We start from the raw sequence: 18,183 nt of genomic DNA, 5'->3' as shown, positions 1-18,183 counted from the left end.
GTGTTAATGTACCATTGACCCTCAGAGATACAGGGGCTCAGACACTCGAGTTGGCAGCCTTCCTAAAGTGAGATTAGCATTTGGTGACCTCTCATCACATTGTGAAAGTCTAAGGGTAAGAGGGGATTGTATGCCTTAGGACTGGGGTGACTGCTGAGCCCTGGCTCTCCCAGAGTGAACCCCTATCCCGGTACTGACGATGCCAGGTTGTTATCACTGGGCACATCGCAGCCTCTGAGGATGGACTGCATCTAATGTGCCTCTTATTCCCCAGCACCGGGCACGATGCCCGGTCCATAGTAACTGAGCTGAGCTGGCATAGTGATGAAGGCAAGAGCTGGTACTGGACCCTGTGGCCCTGACAGCTTTACCTACCGGAGTCCCAGTACGGGGAGGGGTGGGGGGCGGTGGCACACATGGGGAGCAGAGTTCACAGCAGGACTATGGCTGCCATGGGTCACGGGAGGACTGCCTCAGGGGAGATGTGGAGACCAGTGCATGCCCGGCAGGACGTGCTCGGGCCTGTGGGGAATACATTCAGACCTCCTACTGAGACTGTGGAAGATGGATCGTGGCAAAGAGGCCTTTGGCCCATTTCTAATCCCAGGTTCTCTCCAGAAGCCTCCTCAATGGGCACTTCTCCTGACCTCCTCTTTGCTGCCCACTGGTCCAAGCACGGAGGCTGCTGAGGATGCCAAGGGGGTCAAAGTTGGTCAGAGAAAGCTTTCCCTAGGCGAATTTTTAGCCAAGATTTGAAAGCTGTGGACATGGACAGACAGACAGGTGGAAGAACATAGAAGCGCTCCTTGTTTGGAACAGAGAGGCTCTCGGGAGCTAATCGTGGAGGACGGCTGAAGGAGAGTGCATGGCCACTGAGGAAATGCCGAGAAGTACTGGGATTTGAATACAGCGTGAAGTAAGTCAGAAAGAGAAAAACAAATACCATATGCTAACACATACATATGGAATCTAAGAGAAAAAAAAAAAAAAAACGGTCATGAAGAACCTAGGGGTAAGATGGGAATAAAGACACAGACCTACTAGAGCACGGACTTGAGGACACGGAGAGAGGGAAGGGTAAGCTGTGACAAAGTGAGAGAGTGGCATGGACATATATACACTACTAAATATAAAATAGATAGCTAGTGGGAAGCAGCTGCATAGCACAGGGAGATCAGCTCGGTGCTTTGTGACTACCTAGAAGTGGGGAGATGGGGAGGGTGGGAGGGAGGGAGACACAAGAGGGAAGAGATATGGGAACATATGTATATGTATAACTGATTCACTTTGTTATAAAGCAGAAACTAACACACCACTGTAAAGCAATTATACTCCAATGAAGATGTTAAAAAAAAAAAAAATCCTTCAGCAGAAGCATCTGCTTGGCCATACAGGGCTTCTTCAGATGAGCCATGTGGCTGTGTGGTTGGAATTGTCCATGGAAAAGAGGAAGAAGGGGTCAGGGATTCTTACTTTCTCCCTCCCATCTTCAGTTTCCCAGTGATCAAAGTTTGTTCCATGGGAATTAGCACACCACACTTAAAAAAAAAGAAAAAAGAAAAGAAATACTGGGATTTGAGCTGACAGATACTAGCGAGGCTGTGGGTTCCAGGGCAAGAGACTGTCATGATGAGGTTGGCGTTTCAGCCACGTGGTTTTAGTCTCTGTGGAGAGGTGGGTGAGGATGAACTAAGGGACGGGAAAGCTCTGGTGGTACATTTAAGTGGCGGTGAGGGAGCTGGGAGTGAGGAAGTCAAATGCAGATGGACAGAGCCTACGCCCTGCCCTGGGAACTGGAAGAATAGCCACGCTGGTGGCCTGTCATGCTCATACCAAAGGCCTCATGATGTCTTCAGCTCTCTTCTCATTTAACCTTGGGGTTGGGCACAACAAAGCAACCAGAAGAGGAAACGTCTGCTGTGTTGGAGCCCAGGACCTGAGGTGCCCAAGGGGAGCCTAGAACCTTTCCCGCTCACACAGAGGCTTCTTTCCAGTCAAGCAAAGAGCCCCAATACCAACCTCACCGAAGACACCAGACATTTCGAGTGTTAGGAATATTTATTTTTCTTCTTCTTAAAAATGTACAAAAAATAAAATAACTGTATTTATAGTTTATAGATTCCCCCTCTCCCATTTACAAAACTATTAAGTTACATTTGCCTTTGTTTTTTTTTTTTTTTTTTTAACACGAGAGCAAATTGTCCATCTAGCAGTCTTCCTTGCTTGTCTTTAAGAAAGGGCTGTTCATAGCATTTGGCACAAGCCCTCTGCTTCTGTTGCATTCGCGTAATTTTAAATAAGAAGGAAAATAAATGTTTGATTCAGTTCATGCTTCTTAAGTTTCTGGGCTGGGACGTGCCTTATAGTCTTTTAGGATCCAATTCCAAGATGACACCCGACTGCATTTTTCTGTTGGACCCAATTTCTAAACACCCGTAAAGTAAGCAATTTGGGTAAGTATAAGAAAAACACTTGTTTCACATGTCCCTTGTCTTACATGAATTTTTTTTTTTTAAGCTTATTTATTAAGGGACCAAAAAAAGAAGAGGAGGCAAGTTTTCCTATCTCTCTGGAGTGTTTTTCTTGGACAATTTTGCTCATCAAAGCTCTGCTCATATACATAGTGAAGGCCACATCGAAGCTAAGCCATGGGCACACCGAGAACGCAGAGGGGACATGGTAAGATGGGGACAGATCAAATGAGAGGGGACACTCTGCACCACCCTTTGCTGGCACTGACCTCATATGCTTTGTTCTGGCAGTGGTCACCGCGATCATTGCCCAGGGACCTGGGACAAAGGCAAAAGCCTCTTTGATTCATCTTCTGCCTAGGGCAGGATCAGCCAACATTTTTTTCCACAGAGGCTGGAGAGAGAAGGCCAGGTAACCCGTGTCAGATTGCCAAAGAAAGATTTTCTCTTTTTCCTACTCTGGAGTGCTGTGCCCCAGCCCAATAGTATTCGCCATTACGTCTGCCGATCACGTCTGAAACCAGCCCTCAGGCAAGGAGCATGGGAGGCGCATTGTACATCATGCACTCCCAACAATGAGCCCCATTAGTACCCAGGAGGGTCCCCAAGATGCCAGTCCAGAGCATGGCAGTCACAGAGTGGAGGAGGAGGCGACAGACTGGAGGAGAGGTGAATCCAGCATGTAACCTTTGGCACCACGGAGAGAAGTGATGTGTCCAGAAGACACGGAAAGGTGCCTGCTCACCACACCCAGAGATCTTCCTAGGCTCCGCACCTGCCCGCCATTCGACTCAAATCCTCTGCAGCCTCCAGGACAAACAGCGGGACTGGAAGCAGCCCTTCCATCAGGCTCTGGGCCTCAGGGGCAACGGGGTGGGAGGGCAGGGAGCCCTTGAAGAGAAAGCCCCCAGGTAAGACATCAAAGTGCTTTACAAACAAATGGGTCCTTACAGAGAACCTGTCCTAGACCTGGGACCTTGGGTGGAGGGTGTGCTCTCTAGTAGAAAGCTAGTGCTTCAACCCACAAAGGTGAACACAGACCCCTAGACCATGTTCCTTTTCCCTCAAAGAGAACTGTGGCCTGGACGGTCCATGACATCGTGATCGTTTGGGGAAGCGTTTCTTTTCCTCTTCATCTGCCAGGGCACCCAGCAGGAGGGCAAACCACCTCTCTCCGTCTTCCCCTGGATGCTGCTTTCCGAAGAGCCAGGGCTCTTGGGGCATCCTTGCTCGCTCCCTCCACACCCAGCAGCTGGGAGCAGAGGTGGCGGAGCCCGGCCTCTCCCGTGCCGGCTGAGCCCCGGGAGGCCGCCATGGCCTGGAGACCCAGAGCTGAACTGTCGGCCTCGCTCTCAGGACCGCAGTTGGGCTTTAAGGGGGCCACTTGTGATGAAGGACGTGCTTGTAAACTGCGAGGCACTCACAGTGGCCAGGATCCTCACGATAGCCAAGGAGTTCTGCAGCGGGCCCAAGAGACGGGGCCTGGTGGCAACTCCCCTGCGGTCTCTCCAGAAAGTTCAGGCGGTGCCGACACCAAAGCAGGAGGAGCTGGGGCCTCAATATGACCTTTGCCACGAGACAGCTCAGAGGGAGGGTCAGGCAAAGCGCATCGCTGTGAGATAAACTCAGTGGCCTCCGGGGCAGGCAGTGCCCGTGGAGAGGGAACAGGGCGCCCTCTGCGGACAGGGACCGAGGCCCCGCGCGTGCCCACGGGAGTAGCTGTCTCGGTGCCCACTGCAGTCACCCGACACCCCGAAGGCCACTTCCGTCGCCCAGCGCGTCTCCTGAACGGCACAGAGGCAGAAGCCTCTTGGAGAAAGCAGGGTCTCCAGGTATGTGCCTCCCCCGGCCAGTGGCAGTAAACATGCCCACATAGCACAGGTAGAATATATTATTGCCATATTATAAACACTATGTACACGGGTAGCCAGGCACACCTTCTAGGTTACTTACTAATTACACAGTGGCTGAATGTCTTCCTGTACACGGCCTGCTGGCCACTCGCCGGGAACCCCTGGGGGGTATCGGCGAGATGACCGTCCCCGACAGCCTGAAGATTTCTAACCAGGAAGGGGCCTCCACCTCTCCCCCAACCTCTGATGAAGGCAACGGCTCGTTCTGTCCGTCCACTCAGGAGACGTGAGGCGGTGAGACGGCAGGGGCGAGCATCCTCAGGCCCTTCGGGATGAATGGATTGAAGGGGAGGGCCCTGGACGGTGGCACCTGGAGCCAGCAGTGACCTGCAGAGCCCTGGCGGGCCTGGGCCCTGGGCTTCCGGAGAAAGGTGGACAATAAATAAGGATCCAACAGGCGCAAGGCCCTTTCCCGAGGGGCTCGGGCTGCGGCTCCATGGCAGGAGCCGGCGGGCGGACCAAACACGGGGCTTGGGGCCTCGGCCCGCTCCCCAGCGCAGTCGTGTAACAGCAGTCGTGAGATGGGCTAGGTGGGTCTGCAGGGCCCGGGCTTCCGGCTGCCCCGGGGAGAAAGGCCCTGAGGGCTGCTGCCCGGAGCGGGGCTCAGATCTCCGTGAGCGTGATCTTGAAGCCTTCCACCGTGCTCTCCATGTTGAGGATGAAGGTGTCCTCATTCGAGTAGTGTTCGATGATGTTGTCGTCCATGTTCACCAGGATGCTGCCGGGGATGGGGGGACAGAGAGGCCGTGACCAAGGCGCTCGTGCAAGGGCAGGCTCCAGGCTGGGGGCTCCCTCAGCCATGCTGTTGCAAGGGAGGCCAGGAAGGGGGGCGGGGGCTGGAGGGGAGAGGAGACAGGGAGAGAGGCTCCCACTCTGCAGCGGCCCCCAAACTGGCCCCCAGAAGCCACTTGGAGGAAAGCAAACCCTCGATTTCTCAGAACTAGCTCCTTATGAAACAGGATTTCAGAGCTCATTCAACCCAAACCTTTTGCTTTCTAGATTGGTAAAGTACTGCCGAGAAGTTAACAGAGCCTGAAATCACAAAGTTAGCTATTGACAGGGCCAGGTCCCCGAACTATTTTCATTAAACCATATTGCCTCTTGAAAATGCATTTTAAAAAAGTACTCCACACTTAGGAGAAGAGGAAAATAAACAAGAGCTGCAGGTACCCTTCCTCAAGCATGTAGTGTGTTCCAGTGTTTTGGAGACCTTGTGTTCAGTCCTCAGGGCAACCTTGAAGGCAGGTGCGGTCATCACCACGTGGCAAATGAGAAACCTGAGCTCAGCAAGGTGAGATCGTGTCCCCAAGTTCACTCAGCTGGTTCACGGCCGAGCTAGGTTTTGAAACTGGCTTTGCCTCACTCTGAAGTTCATACTTTTACCACATGTGACCTACTCCTTGGTTAACCATCTGTGTTGGGTTTGGTTTTAAGAAAACCAACAACTTCCAGGGCCTGTCTGTGATTTGGAAGTCCTTGAACCAATCCCCTTCTCTGAAGTCAGATTTTGGTTTGAGAACTGACTCTCATTTTACAGCTATGTGTCATCAGGCAAGTTGTTTAGCCTTTCCACAAAAATAAGAATAACAACCCTGCTTTAGACAGTTGTTGTTAGGATTAAAGTATTTAGCCCAGGGCCTGAGACAGGGCTCAGTGGAAGTGAAATGTTACCATCGGCATGTGCATCGACACTGAGGGTTTCTGCTCAACGTGAGACCTTGAGACACCGCTCAAATCTCACCAGCGAAGGAATACACCCAGCCTCTTGCACTGACTTTGGAAAGAACTGTAACATGCATTTTAGTGAGCTTTTCAACCAGGGCTCAAGTGGAAAGTGTTTCCTGCTTGGCTCCAAATTAACCGAGAGACCGCATCACTCAAAAAGCCTGAGTATCCCAGATAATCAATTTCCTTTATGAAAGAGGCCCAGAGAAGAGTTTAAAGACCTATTTCTGCTTTTTGTAAGAAAATAGCTCCAGAAGCTGACTCTAATGGAGACCCTCTCCTGGCACTAAATCCAGCTCCGTGGCAACTAAACTTGGCGCCTCATACACAGGAGGCCCTGGGAGGGCTGGAGACAGCAGATGTGCGAGCTAAACATAAACACTAGGGCTTTGGGGCCACGGACCTGGGTTAAATCTGCGCCTCACCTACTGAACATGAGACTTTGGGCAAGTTGCTTAGCCTCCATCAGCAATAAATTATGGATAAGAATCTACCTCACTGAGTGGTGAGGAATAATAGAACAATTCACATAAAGCACTTAGCAGGGGACCCAGAACCTACTGAGCACCAGATAAATGAGAGCTGTTGTTCTTAACAGAACAAGCAGGTCCAGTAATCATTTCGATCATTATGTTAATAATGACCTCAGAAGGATCCTCTATGCCCTGAATCCTTTGTATTCCTACTGTGCTGCCCTGAAACCAGCCCCAAGAGCAACACTTGATTCCCTATAAACTCTGCTCTCTGCAGAAGGGCGACCTTGCCACTGTCCCCAGGGCCACTCTCACCACTTCCAGACCCCTCTCTTCTACCCACTAATCCTGTCATTGGAGGGTGGCATCTCAGCTGACGTCATAACAATGCACTCTCACCCCCCCCCCGCTCTCTCTCATTAAAGGTCTTTAAAATGCGTGGCCCATGTAAGCTGCTCAGCACGCCTTTGGAAGGACGACAAATTTTTATAAAAGGCAGACAACAGAACTAACGAAAGACGGGCACCGTCTTGTTTTTTTTTAAGGCACTGTATAGACATATCTGATTGGGAAATCAATTTAAGTTCCGTTTCTTTCTTACCCTTTTTTGCTTTTCTTGTAAAGCTTTGTTATCTTTTCCACGGGCAGCCCATATTTCTCAGATATCTGCAACCAATAACAAAAAGGCAGGTGAGTGTGGAAGGGGAGCCAAGTAGAGACGAGAGAAAATTCCAACTTCACTGTCCTGGAAATGTTTCTGGGTGCCAGTGGCCTTCACTCATGAGTCAGGCTCTCAAAAAGGCTCACTTGCAAGGCTTTCCCTTTGGACAAACCATAAATCAGTCAACAAAAAATTCACCCACAGGAGAATTTAATCAATGATAAAGGTGTCATTTCAGGCCAGTCAGAAAAAGATGGACTCTAATCATGATGTGGGATTAAATAGGTAGCCATATAGGAAAAAATTAACAAGTTAAGTCAGATCCCTTCTCCACGACGTCCATCAAAATAAATATCACCAAAGATTTACAGGGAAAAGGTGAAACCATGCAAGAAGAAACCATGAATCAATTCTTTGTATACATATCATCTTTAAGTAAGGAAGATGCCAAGCAAGCTATGAAACCTGCAGAAAAAAGGCCAAAATGTTGATAAAGCAGCATAAAATGAAAAATACCAGTATAGGCAAAACCACCCAAAAAGCTGAGGACAAACAATACACTGGGAAACATTTTTGCAACACAAATGACAGACATGGAACTAACTTTCTTAAGATAGAAAGAACACCTCCAAATTAAAAAAAAAGGACTAACATGCTCCCTTTGGCAGCACATATACTAAAATTGGAACGCTACAGAGAAGATGAGCATGGACCCTGCACATGGATAACGTGCAAGTTCGTGAATCGGTCCATATTCTTTAATACAAATGAATGTATTTACAAAACAGAAACAGACTCAAGCAGACATAGAAAAACAAACTTACGGTTACCAAAGGGGAAAGAGGGGACGGAGGGATAAATTAGGAGCTTGGGATCAACAGATACACACTACTGTATATAACATAGATAATAGGCCCGACTGTATAGCACAGGGAACTATATTCAACACCTTATAATAACCTATAACGCAAGATAATCTGAAAAATATATATGTATGACTGAATCACTTTGCTGTACACCTGACACTAACATAATATTGTAAATCAACCATGCTTCAATTAAAAGAAAGAAAAAGACTAACAATTCAATGGGAAAAGGAAGACAACAACATAAAGAAGTAATTCACAGAAAAAATACAATAGGACAATAAGCAAATAAGAAAATGCACCACCTCACTATTAATTTAAAAATTCAAATTAAAACAACAGCAGGATACTACCTTTAATCTATGAGATTAACAAAAACTGAAAAATTGATAGTACAGTGCCAGCCAAAGAATAAGAAACAGCAACTCTGATAACCCATAGATAGGAGAGCAACAAGCTCAATCTTTCTGGAGGGAAATTTGATAGAAGCTATTGAAATTTAAAAGGCATATATCTTTTGACCCATATAGTCCACATCTAGTAATTTGGTGTACAGAAATACACTCAGATGTATGCAAAGCTCTTCAAAGCATCACTGTTCATAACACAGATAACTGTATATAACAAACATTCATTAAGCACATTTTGATATTTGCACAGTTGAAAACCACGCCGTCATGCAATCATTAAAAGAAATGCAGGATGCCTATATGAAAAAAATGTCCTTAACATACTAAGTGAAAAAACACAAATTGCAAAACGCTGTATATAGTGTGATCCCACTTGTATTTTTTAAAAAGTATATATGTAAGTAAATAGAAAATATCTGAAAGACCCACCAATCTATTAACAGTGGCTACCCTGGAAGAATGGACAGAAACAAGGAGATTCTTTTTCTTTTCACATTGTACAATTCTGTACTATTTATTTTTACAGTGACCATGATTCAGTTTTATAAATATAAAACTATAAATATAAAGTGATATAATAATAGTTTAGAGATGGATTCTGGAGACGCCTACCCAAAATGCTTTTTCTCTCCCAAATCCAAGCCACCCACCTCTCGTGAGCCCAGTGGCTGGCAGGGCTTACAAACAGCGCAGGTGAGGTTTGGGACTTGGACTACTGGGCAGTCAAGCAGGGGCTAGGAAAAGAAGCCAAAGAGCCCTGGGACAAAGGTGGGATAGCTTTGACTCCTGGGAAGAGCTTATTCTCCAGAGAATCGGATTCCCACCCATCCATCCCTTACACTGCCCAGGAAGAACTCCCACCCCCTCCCCCAAGCCCCAAAGGAGCAGAACAGGTGGGCCGAGGGCTGAGACAGCAAAGGTAGACTGGGAAACAAATGGCCTGCCTGTCGTACATCACTGCTCCGTCACTGATGGAACTGCCTCACAGCCATACTGGAGCCCAAATGAGCCCAACACATAAAATAACACGGCCTGTGGGCAGCAAAGAAAATGGGACAGAACTTATGTGGACGGCATCCGTGTGAACAGAACATAAAAGAGCACTTATGAAGACTGCTGTACAGCACACAAGTGTAAATTCTGATCTAAATATATGATTATTGAACTAAAAAATCTGTAAAGGTCAATAAATGAATTGAAGGCCAGGTGGTCGATCCAGCAAACCAATCGCGTTAGGAAAGATCGATTAGAAAAATCATTTCAAGTGCAGAGCAAAGACACATAGCATAGATGGAAATCATGAAGGGAAAAAAGAGGTTTGAAGAATAGAGACAGCCATACCTGATGTGACTATCCAAAGTTCCAGACAGAAAAAGGAGCAAATGGAGAAGAGGAAACAAACAAATAATAGAGGAAAGACCCAGGTTTTTAGATAGGAGGGGTATCCTGAATCCCTGGAAGGATCAATGAGAAAAGACCCATGCATCTGGCCATTCTGAAAAGTGCCAGATCTCCAAGGGTAATGAAAATAAAACATCCTGGAACCTCCCAGACAGAAAGTACAAGTTACCAAAAAAAGAAAAGAATGAACCTGGCTTCAGTCTTCTCATCTGCAGCACTAGAAACCAAACTGGAATAACCCCTACAGACTACTGAAAGAAGGGACTTTACCCCAAGAATTCTGTACAACAAGCTCTCCCTCACAGGTTAAAGAATGGCATGTAAGAAATGCATTTCACCCAAATATCCCATTTGAGGAAAATACTCACAAAAGAACTCTAGCTAAACTGAATATGCATCAGAACAAAGACTTCAGCAAAGCAAAGGGGGAAGAAAACAAGCAATCCAGTGTTGTACCATAAATATATATATACGTATACACACACACAAACACACACATGAAGACTATATATACTCTCTGTATAACTATAGATCTATAGTTATATATCCATACATAATGTATATATATAGATATATATGGTCCATATATAGATACAGAGTTATAGGTATGTATAACTACCTATATATAGTTAAATGGACTGGGAATGTGAAATAAGTGTTAAATAAGGATTCTTGAAGTAAAAAGAACATAATGGAAGGAAAAATCTAATTGTGTCCTAGAGAGAAAGTACTAAACAACAGCAACAACAAGAAGCCTGGAGTGTGTGGGAACAGCGTGGGGTAAACATTTCAGCGGACTCATCCTAGTGAGCGGAGGAGGGGAAGAGAGGGGAAAAATGAAGGCTCTAAAGGTCTTTTCTCACCCGAGGGTGGTGGGAGCTAGAGAGTAGTAGTGTGGAAGACAGCTGGAAATTTATCTTCAAATCACAGAGCAATAAGGAGAAGAGACTGAAACAATTGAGGGAAAGTAAAGAATAACTTTCAAGAAAAGATGAAAAACAGTGACTTAATCCAACTGCAAAACTAAAGAGAAAGAGGAAACTACAAAGTAAAATAAATAAAAACCAAAACATTTATCGTTGTGAGTTGCTTGGCCTGCAAGCGTTGGGTTTTGAACTTTGGTTGGTGTCATTTGGAGCTTCTTTTTAAAACGAAATGGAAAAATAAAGTGTGTTCCTTTTTCGACTCAACATCAGCAAGTTCATATCTCTTAGTCCCCCTTTTCTGAAAGAGAGGTGAACCTGATTCTTGGATCTTCTCTTTTCAGGGGTTTGACTCCCAGTTTTTGCCAAAGCATGAACGCATATACCTCAGCTCACAGATCAGTTGATAAGAGTCAGGAAATTTGCATAAACCTGCATATCTGCCGGGAGTAGCGGCAGCAGCCAGCATTCACTGAGTGCTTACTAAGTGTTTAGCATATCAGCACAGGGAGTTCTGCATCTGTTAACTCGCTCAATTCTCACATCATTGCAACAGAATAGGTGTTTTTATGAGACCTGTTTCTTGGGCAAGGAAACTCAGGCTTAACACTCATTAAGTAATCAGGGTCCCTCAACTAGGAAGTGGCAGAGACAGGATTTAAAAGGTAACAGTCTGGCGGTCTGGTTTCAGATTCTAAGCTCATAGAGAAAAGGGGCATATGCTGGGCCTGTTTGAAGCAGGGCTCATGGACCCCATCCAGTACCAAGAAGCAACTGGCAAAGTTGACACGGGCATCAGGCTGCGGAGGGCAACGGTCTCCAGGAGGACAAAGTCCTGCCCTCTGTGCAGTTGTCAAAGGCAAAGGCAGAGGCAGCTGGATAAAATGCCACCCTAACATGGCGTCCTCTGCCTCCATGCCAGGCAAGGAAGTGGGCTTTGCCAAATCCGGAAGCCTGGAAAGAAGTGAGACTGTGCAGGATAGCATGTGGAGGAAGCTGGCCATCTGTCGGGAGATTACGGAAGGAATCCTTCTGCCCAGGAGCTGGATGGTGTCACCACAACACTCCCCTTCCGTGTGCGTGGCAAGCACACGCTTCGTGATAGTTCTCAGAGCGGGGGCATTAGGACTGCTTGGTTTTTTCTTTGTGTTTTTCAAGTAGTCTGAACTGCTCGTATATGTCCATCATTTTTAAAAGCTCATGATCAATATTTTTAAGGACCCCTAAGACTTCGTTGACACCCAAGAGGATCCTAGGTCTTGGACATATCTCATCAGTGTGTTACTGGCTATCTGATGATCTGGAACTTTTAGACTTTTACTTTGTGGAGAGTTCTCTTTGCCCAGAAACCTCAGATATGTGACAGGCAGAACTAGAGATTTCCATTGGTTTTCACCAATGTAGGACTCTGTCTGCCTGGTCTAGAGGCATTCAACACAACTGCCAGCTCTGGAGGCCGATGACTTTTATGTGGAATTATAAACTGTTCAGTGTGGGCTCTAAGATGCACTTTTGAAAAAGGGGTGGCTCTTGCTTATAAATACTTCCTAGGTGGCTACATTTGACCTGTCAATAGAATTGGGGAGGACAGGCCTGCACCTCCATGCATGAATGACTCAGCTGCATAGAAGGGGGTGCTACCGGGGCCATGAGCCACCTTTTTCCTGTGCACCCAGCCAGCTTCACCAGGGGAGAACACCCTTCTCTAGCCCCTTTGGCTTGAGGGAATCTCAATCTGCCTCTCCACCCCATAGCACTTACAGCCATCTACTACATATATATATTCATTTATACAGTGTTTCTGTATTTAAAATTTTATTTATTTTTCTGGCTGCATTGGGTCTTCGTTGCTGTGCGCGGGCTTTCTCTAGTTGCGGCGAGCAGGGGCTACTCTTTGTTGCAGTGCGCAGGCTTCTCATTGCGGTGGCCTCTCTTGTTGTGGAGCACGGGCTCTAGGCGTGTGGGCTTCAGTAGTTGCAACACACGGGCTCAGTAGTTGTGGCACATGGGCCCTAGAGCACGTGGGCTCAGCAGTTGTGGCGCACAGGCTTAGTTGCTCCGTGGCATGTGGGATCTTCCCGGACCAGGGATCAAACCTGTGTCCCCTGCATTGGCAGGCAAATTCTCAACCACTGCACCATCAGGGAACTCCCTATACAGTGTTTCTATGTGCTACTTTAAACACCTTGTATAGAAACTCATTTAATCCTCGAAACAACCCTACATCTCATTTTATCAGTATCTATCTTCATAATAATATCCCACATTATTATTACTCTCATTTCAGAAACGATGAACCTGGGGTACAGAGAGGTTGAGTAACCTGCCCAGGGCCACACTACTCTGAAGTGTCAGAGCTAGGATCTGAACCCGGACTGTGTGGGATCAACCATCATACACGCTACTGCTTGCCTGATGGCTTACTATTGCCTAAGCTTCTTTCCTTTAGTTGTTGTGAGCTGTGACTTGGAATGGTTATTCTTCTTGTAATAACTTTTCATGTGTGGACGTTTCCCTAAGTGGACTTAAGTTGCTCAAGGGCTTAAGCTGGCTCTGCCACTCTGTGGAGCTCAGGAAACCCCACATCTGTAAATGACGGTGATGACATCTGACCTGCCAAGTTCACAGAGATATAGTGAAGCTCAAGTGAAGCAATGCATGTGAAATACATGCCACCCATAGCACTTGGCATGGTGGTACATACACAGTGGATGCTCAATTCAGTCAACAAATATATATGCTCAAACACCTGGGGATACACAGAAAACAGCAGAGACAAAGCCCCTGTTCTTATGAACTTTACATTCTATTGGAGAAGAGAGAAACAAAAAAGCAGAGTTAACTCAGGGATTGTTTGGGTGGAAGTGAAGGTGATATTTAACCCCACTGTGATCCAGCGAGACCACAGCTACAGAACACTTGTAGAACTAGCCAGATGTCACAAACAGGAAAGGAAGACACTAAGGAAAAAGGCGTAATGAATCAGTTCAGAATTGGTTTAGGTTAGTGGTTCTCACACCTGGCTGATCTCAGAATACCCTGAAGAACTGTTAAAACTACAGATTCCTGGGCTTCCCTGGTGGCGCAGTGGTTGAGAGTCCGCCTGCCAATGCAGGGGACATGGGTTCGTGCCCCAGTCCGGGAAGATCCCACATGCCGCGGAGAGCCTGGGCCCGTGAGCCATGGCCGCTGAGCCTGCGCGTCCGGAGCCTGTGCTCCGCAATGGGAGAGGCCACTACAGTGAGAGGCCCGCATACCACACACACAAAAACCCCAAAAACCAGATTCCTGCTGCTCCACCGCCCTCCCCAACCTCCACTTCAGCAGAACGGGAATCTGGGGTTGATGACTGGGAATATGCATTCAAAACAGCTGCTAAAGTAATTTTCAGCTTCACCACCATCCTAGGTAAGTCAGTTTCAGTAATATGATCTTAAAGGCCAGATTAAAGGTATGAAATTTGTTCAAAGGGCTTCTGTAGCTCATAAATCAATCTTCCAGTCATTTTAGGGTCATTTAAAAAAATCCTAGTTCATTTGAAGAGAGATAGACTGATACTTTTTGTTGTATTCATTTCTGGTTTTGTTTTCCCCTTATGGGGGGGTCAGATTCAGTGACAACAAACTCCATGCCAATGACAAATCCTGAGAACAGAAGAGATTACCAAACCCTCCAGCCAAGTGTTTCTTAGAGGGTGGTCCTCCATGCCCTGCTCTGAATTGCCTAACGATGCCAACCACACTGGTAACATTCTTGTGCTTTTTAAAAAAAATTTCAGGTGAACAAATAAATAATTTTTTTACATATCATATAAATTCCCCCACTTAAACCATTTAAAGTGTACAATTCAGTAGCATTTAGTACATTCACAATGTTCTGCAAACGTCAGGACTATGTAGTTCCAGAACAATTCATCACCCCAAAAGGAAACTAAGTAGACGTTTCTCATTCACCTTTCACCCAACTCCTGGCAACAACTAATCTGCTTTCTGTCTCAATGGATTTGCCTGTTCTTGATATTTCCTATAAATTGTATGATTATACAATGTGACCTTACATGTCTGGCTAGCAATTCCACTCCTCAGTATACACCCCAAAGAATTGAAAACACGTATTCAAACAAACACCTGTACCTGGATGTTCTTTGCAGCACTATTCACAATAGCCAAAAGGTGGGGGGGAAAATCCAAATGTCCATCAACTGGTGAATGGAAAAACGAAATGTGGTATATCCATACACTGGAATATTATTCAGCCATAGAAAAGAATGAAGTACTGATTTATACCACAACATAGATGAACCTCAGAAACATTATGCAAAGTGAAAGAAATCATCCACAAGAGACAACATAGTGTATGATTCCACTTAGAGTCACTGTCCTACACATTTTCACATATTACTCCATAGCCCAATATGCTGTTTCAATGTAGCAGTTTTCCAGACCAACAAAAATTCTAGACTGTCCCTTGGCAGTCCTGTTGTCTTCATCACCACAAAAACCCTGGATCTTCTACAATATGGTTGTACAGGGGAGTCAGATATCATATTCAATGTAGAGTCACATTCAGATGGATAATACATGGATAAAACATAAAATAACTTCCTGAGCCCAGGTTGGGTAATGCTAGACTAAACAGGGGATGAGAAGGGAGGGAGAGATTTCAGAATCTTACTTAAATCATTTTATAACTCTGCAATTTATATTTTTTCCTTAACCAAAAGAGGTCATATTTTATTTTGGATTACACTATCGCAGCTGGCAAGACACTTCCTAATCGTTTTTGTTCTGTATAGGTTTGGAAAGTTAAACGTATCTAATTTGGTTTCATGCAAAGAGACAAATGGAAACTCACAGTTTAAACTTTCTCTATGGCATCTTACTCTGATTAGCCTTAAACTGACAGGGAATTGGCAGTTTTTCAAAGTTTCCTTCTCCTTAAGATGCTAATAATAAGCCAGACAGGGTGGAAATCAGTATCCCCATAAATCTCTGCTTTTTCTTTTTCCTTGAGAAAGCTCATTCCAGGGCCATCTCGAAGGCTGCATCTTAATAAATGGGTTTCAGCTCAGGAGGCTACATGCCGCCGGTTTCTCGGAGGCTGAAGGGGGTTCATTGCTTACCGCTTCCATCAGGCCTCTCACGGTGGGGGATTTCAACATCAAGGCGTCAAACACATCGTCCGTCTCCTTCCTCACGTACAAAAGCACTGAAAGAGAAGGGGTGGGAAGCCGTGACTGTGGAGCCCACGCAGCTGCCCCAGGAGACTGCTTCCCACCAGTGGCTGTTACAGATGAACATTCTGTAACTTCTTCTTGTAACCCCCAACAGAAAAATGTAATTTCCAGCAGGCTGACCCTAAGGAACCCTCAAACTATGTTCTATTGGGTTAGCCAAAAAGTGCGAACCACCCGAACGAACTTTTTGGCCAGCCCAGTATTTAAATGAGTGCCGCTTCCATTGGATTTACAGGCCTCTTCTTGCAAAACCATTGTCTTTGAAATAGTGTGGCTGCTCCTCCTGCTGCAGGAGTCCCTGGAATGGGTTAAAGGGGGCATGGCAGCGGGTTGATGGGCTGCAGTGCCACCATCTCCTGCTGGGCTTGTTGATAGCCACACCTGCATGCTGGGCTTACAGCTCACCCCCAGGGCCTGCCCAGAGAGGCAGCTCTCATTAACTGTGTATCTGTGGATAACAATCACTCTGTTAAGGATAGCAGTAACCATTATCAGACATCCCAGAGCTTGTACAGACAAAGGCAACCGACTCCCGTGACTTTGAGAGAGCCACCCTGAGAAGTGGCTACAAAGGCAAAACAAATAACGGCATTGGTGATAATTACAGCCATTCTCTGTCCTGGAGAACTTTTAACAAACAACGGGCACTGTCAGTGACCCTGACTCCTTGTGCCCCTCAAAGCCCAGCTCAGCATAGGAGCTCCAGGCGAGGGGCTCAGTAACTCCACTGTCCTTGTCCAAAGAAAAGCCACTCCTGGGAGAACGAGTTCTCTATTGCTGGAAGGTTGCAGTGCCCTCATGTGTCCCTATGACTGAGATGTTTCAAAGGCCGTAACTTTGCATTTTGTCACAGCAATTCCTGATGGCAATTTTTGTGCAGACTTCACAACCTCAAAATATCTGAAAAACACAAGCTTTGGACCAGCCAGCATGTACTAAATATGGATGTAAGCTACTATTACTTTGGCCTGTGTGATCCTTGATTTCCGTATAACATTGCCCTCATTCTAAAGGATGAGATATAAAAGGCATGCAGGAATGGAGCTCAAAATGCACTCGAATATTTGATGGTGAGCCTGTGAAGTCGGAAAACCCTTTATAGGTTTAAATATTACTACTGTAATTAACACTACTCAGATATTTACACTCTTTGAATTCTGAAATGTTCATTACTCATTCACAATTATGATAATATTCCTTAACTAGATCCAGGCCTAAAAATAAAACTAATAATTATATTAGTGAAGATGGAGTGCTTACTATGTACTGGGCACTTGAGTTTAGTGTTTTACACACATTAACTCATGAAGCCTCCCTCTGTGAGGTGGGTACTGTTGTCACCCCATTTTACAAGTGAGGACTCCAAGGTGCAGAGGACCTTCCCAAGGTCACATGACTCGATGTGGCTGAGGGAGGCTACACAGGGGATGCTCTTGACCATTATGCAAATCCCATTTCAACAAACAGGAAAAAAGAAAATCCTCAGTAACAAAAACCTCAAGCCTGTGCAGATGGTGGACGTACGGTAACCTGACTCATTAAACGTCCAGTGCTGTAAGCAGAAGGTCTCTGGAAGCTCTTGGTGTTGGCTACAGCAGGATGTGGGGAGGAAAGCCACCACCTCCCCTTTCCCCTTACTCCCAGGAGGGACAGTGAGTCAGCACAGCATCCAGATGCTGAGCAAGACACTGACAGGCCTGTGCTTTGTTTCTTATTCTCTTGGTGAAGTGGAATAAGATCCCTGACTGAGAGAAAATGAGTAATTTGTGATGTCACAGAAAACAGGTTCCCTTACTTGTACCGTGATTAATCGTTTGCATCTATTGAAGGATTCTCAGCTGCTGGTGCTTATGAGAGGCTATTGTCAAACACAGCACGAGTTTCTTTTAACCTTATATCTCACTGCTGGATGAGTCAGTATATTCACTACATTTCCCTCAAGGTAAAGGAAAGAATCAGTGCCCAGGAAGAATAAATGTTTGCTTAGGGTGTTTAAAAAGATAAGGTTTAAAGCAAAGGAGGAGACTGTGGACTTCCTATGTCAATAAAAGCATCCCCAGGCTAGCACGTATCCACAGGGACATGGGCCGGGCCGGGGGCTCTT

At 46.0% G+C, this 18,183-nt stretch overlaps 1 protein-coding gene across 1 annotated transcript in view; it reads right to left on the bottom strand.

Moving 5' to 3' along the window:
• Window positions 1-4,987: 4,987 nt before the first annotated feature.
• Window positions 4,988-18,183, bottom strand: part of GRHL2 (grainyhead like transcription factor 2) — a gene marked incomplete at both ends in the record, with an annotated part of 116,207 nt that continues 103,011 nt past the window's right edge. The window contains 3 exons of the mRNA XM_079722760.1: window positions 4,988-5,102; window positions 7,184-7,248; window positions 15,966-16,051. Coding sequence (XP_079578886.1) covers window positions 4,988-5,102; window positions 7,184-7,248; window positions 15,966-16,051 — 266 coding nt within the window. The remainder of the gene's footprint in view (window positions 5,103-7,183; window positions 7,249-15,965; window positions 16,052-18,183) is intronic.

This window comes from Hyperoodon ampullatus (assembly GCF_949752795.1).
Source record: "Hyperoodon ampullatus genome assembly, chromosome: 17".
In the NCBI taxonomy this organism is placed as follows: domain Eukaryota; kingdom Metazoa; phylum Chordata; class Mammalia; order Artiodactyla; family Ziphiidae; genus Hyperoodon; species Hyperoodon ampullatus.
The sequence above is the reverse complement of the archived record's forward strand: the minus strand, read 5'-3'. Positions and strand labels throughout refer to the sequence as shown.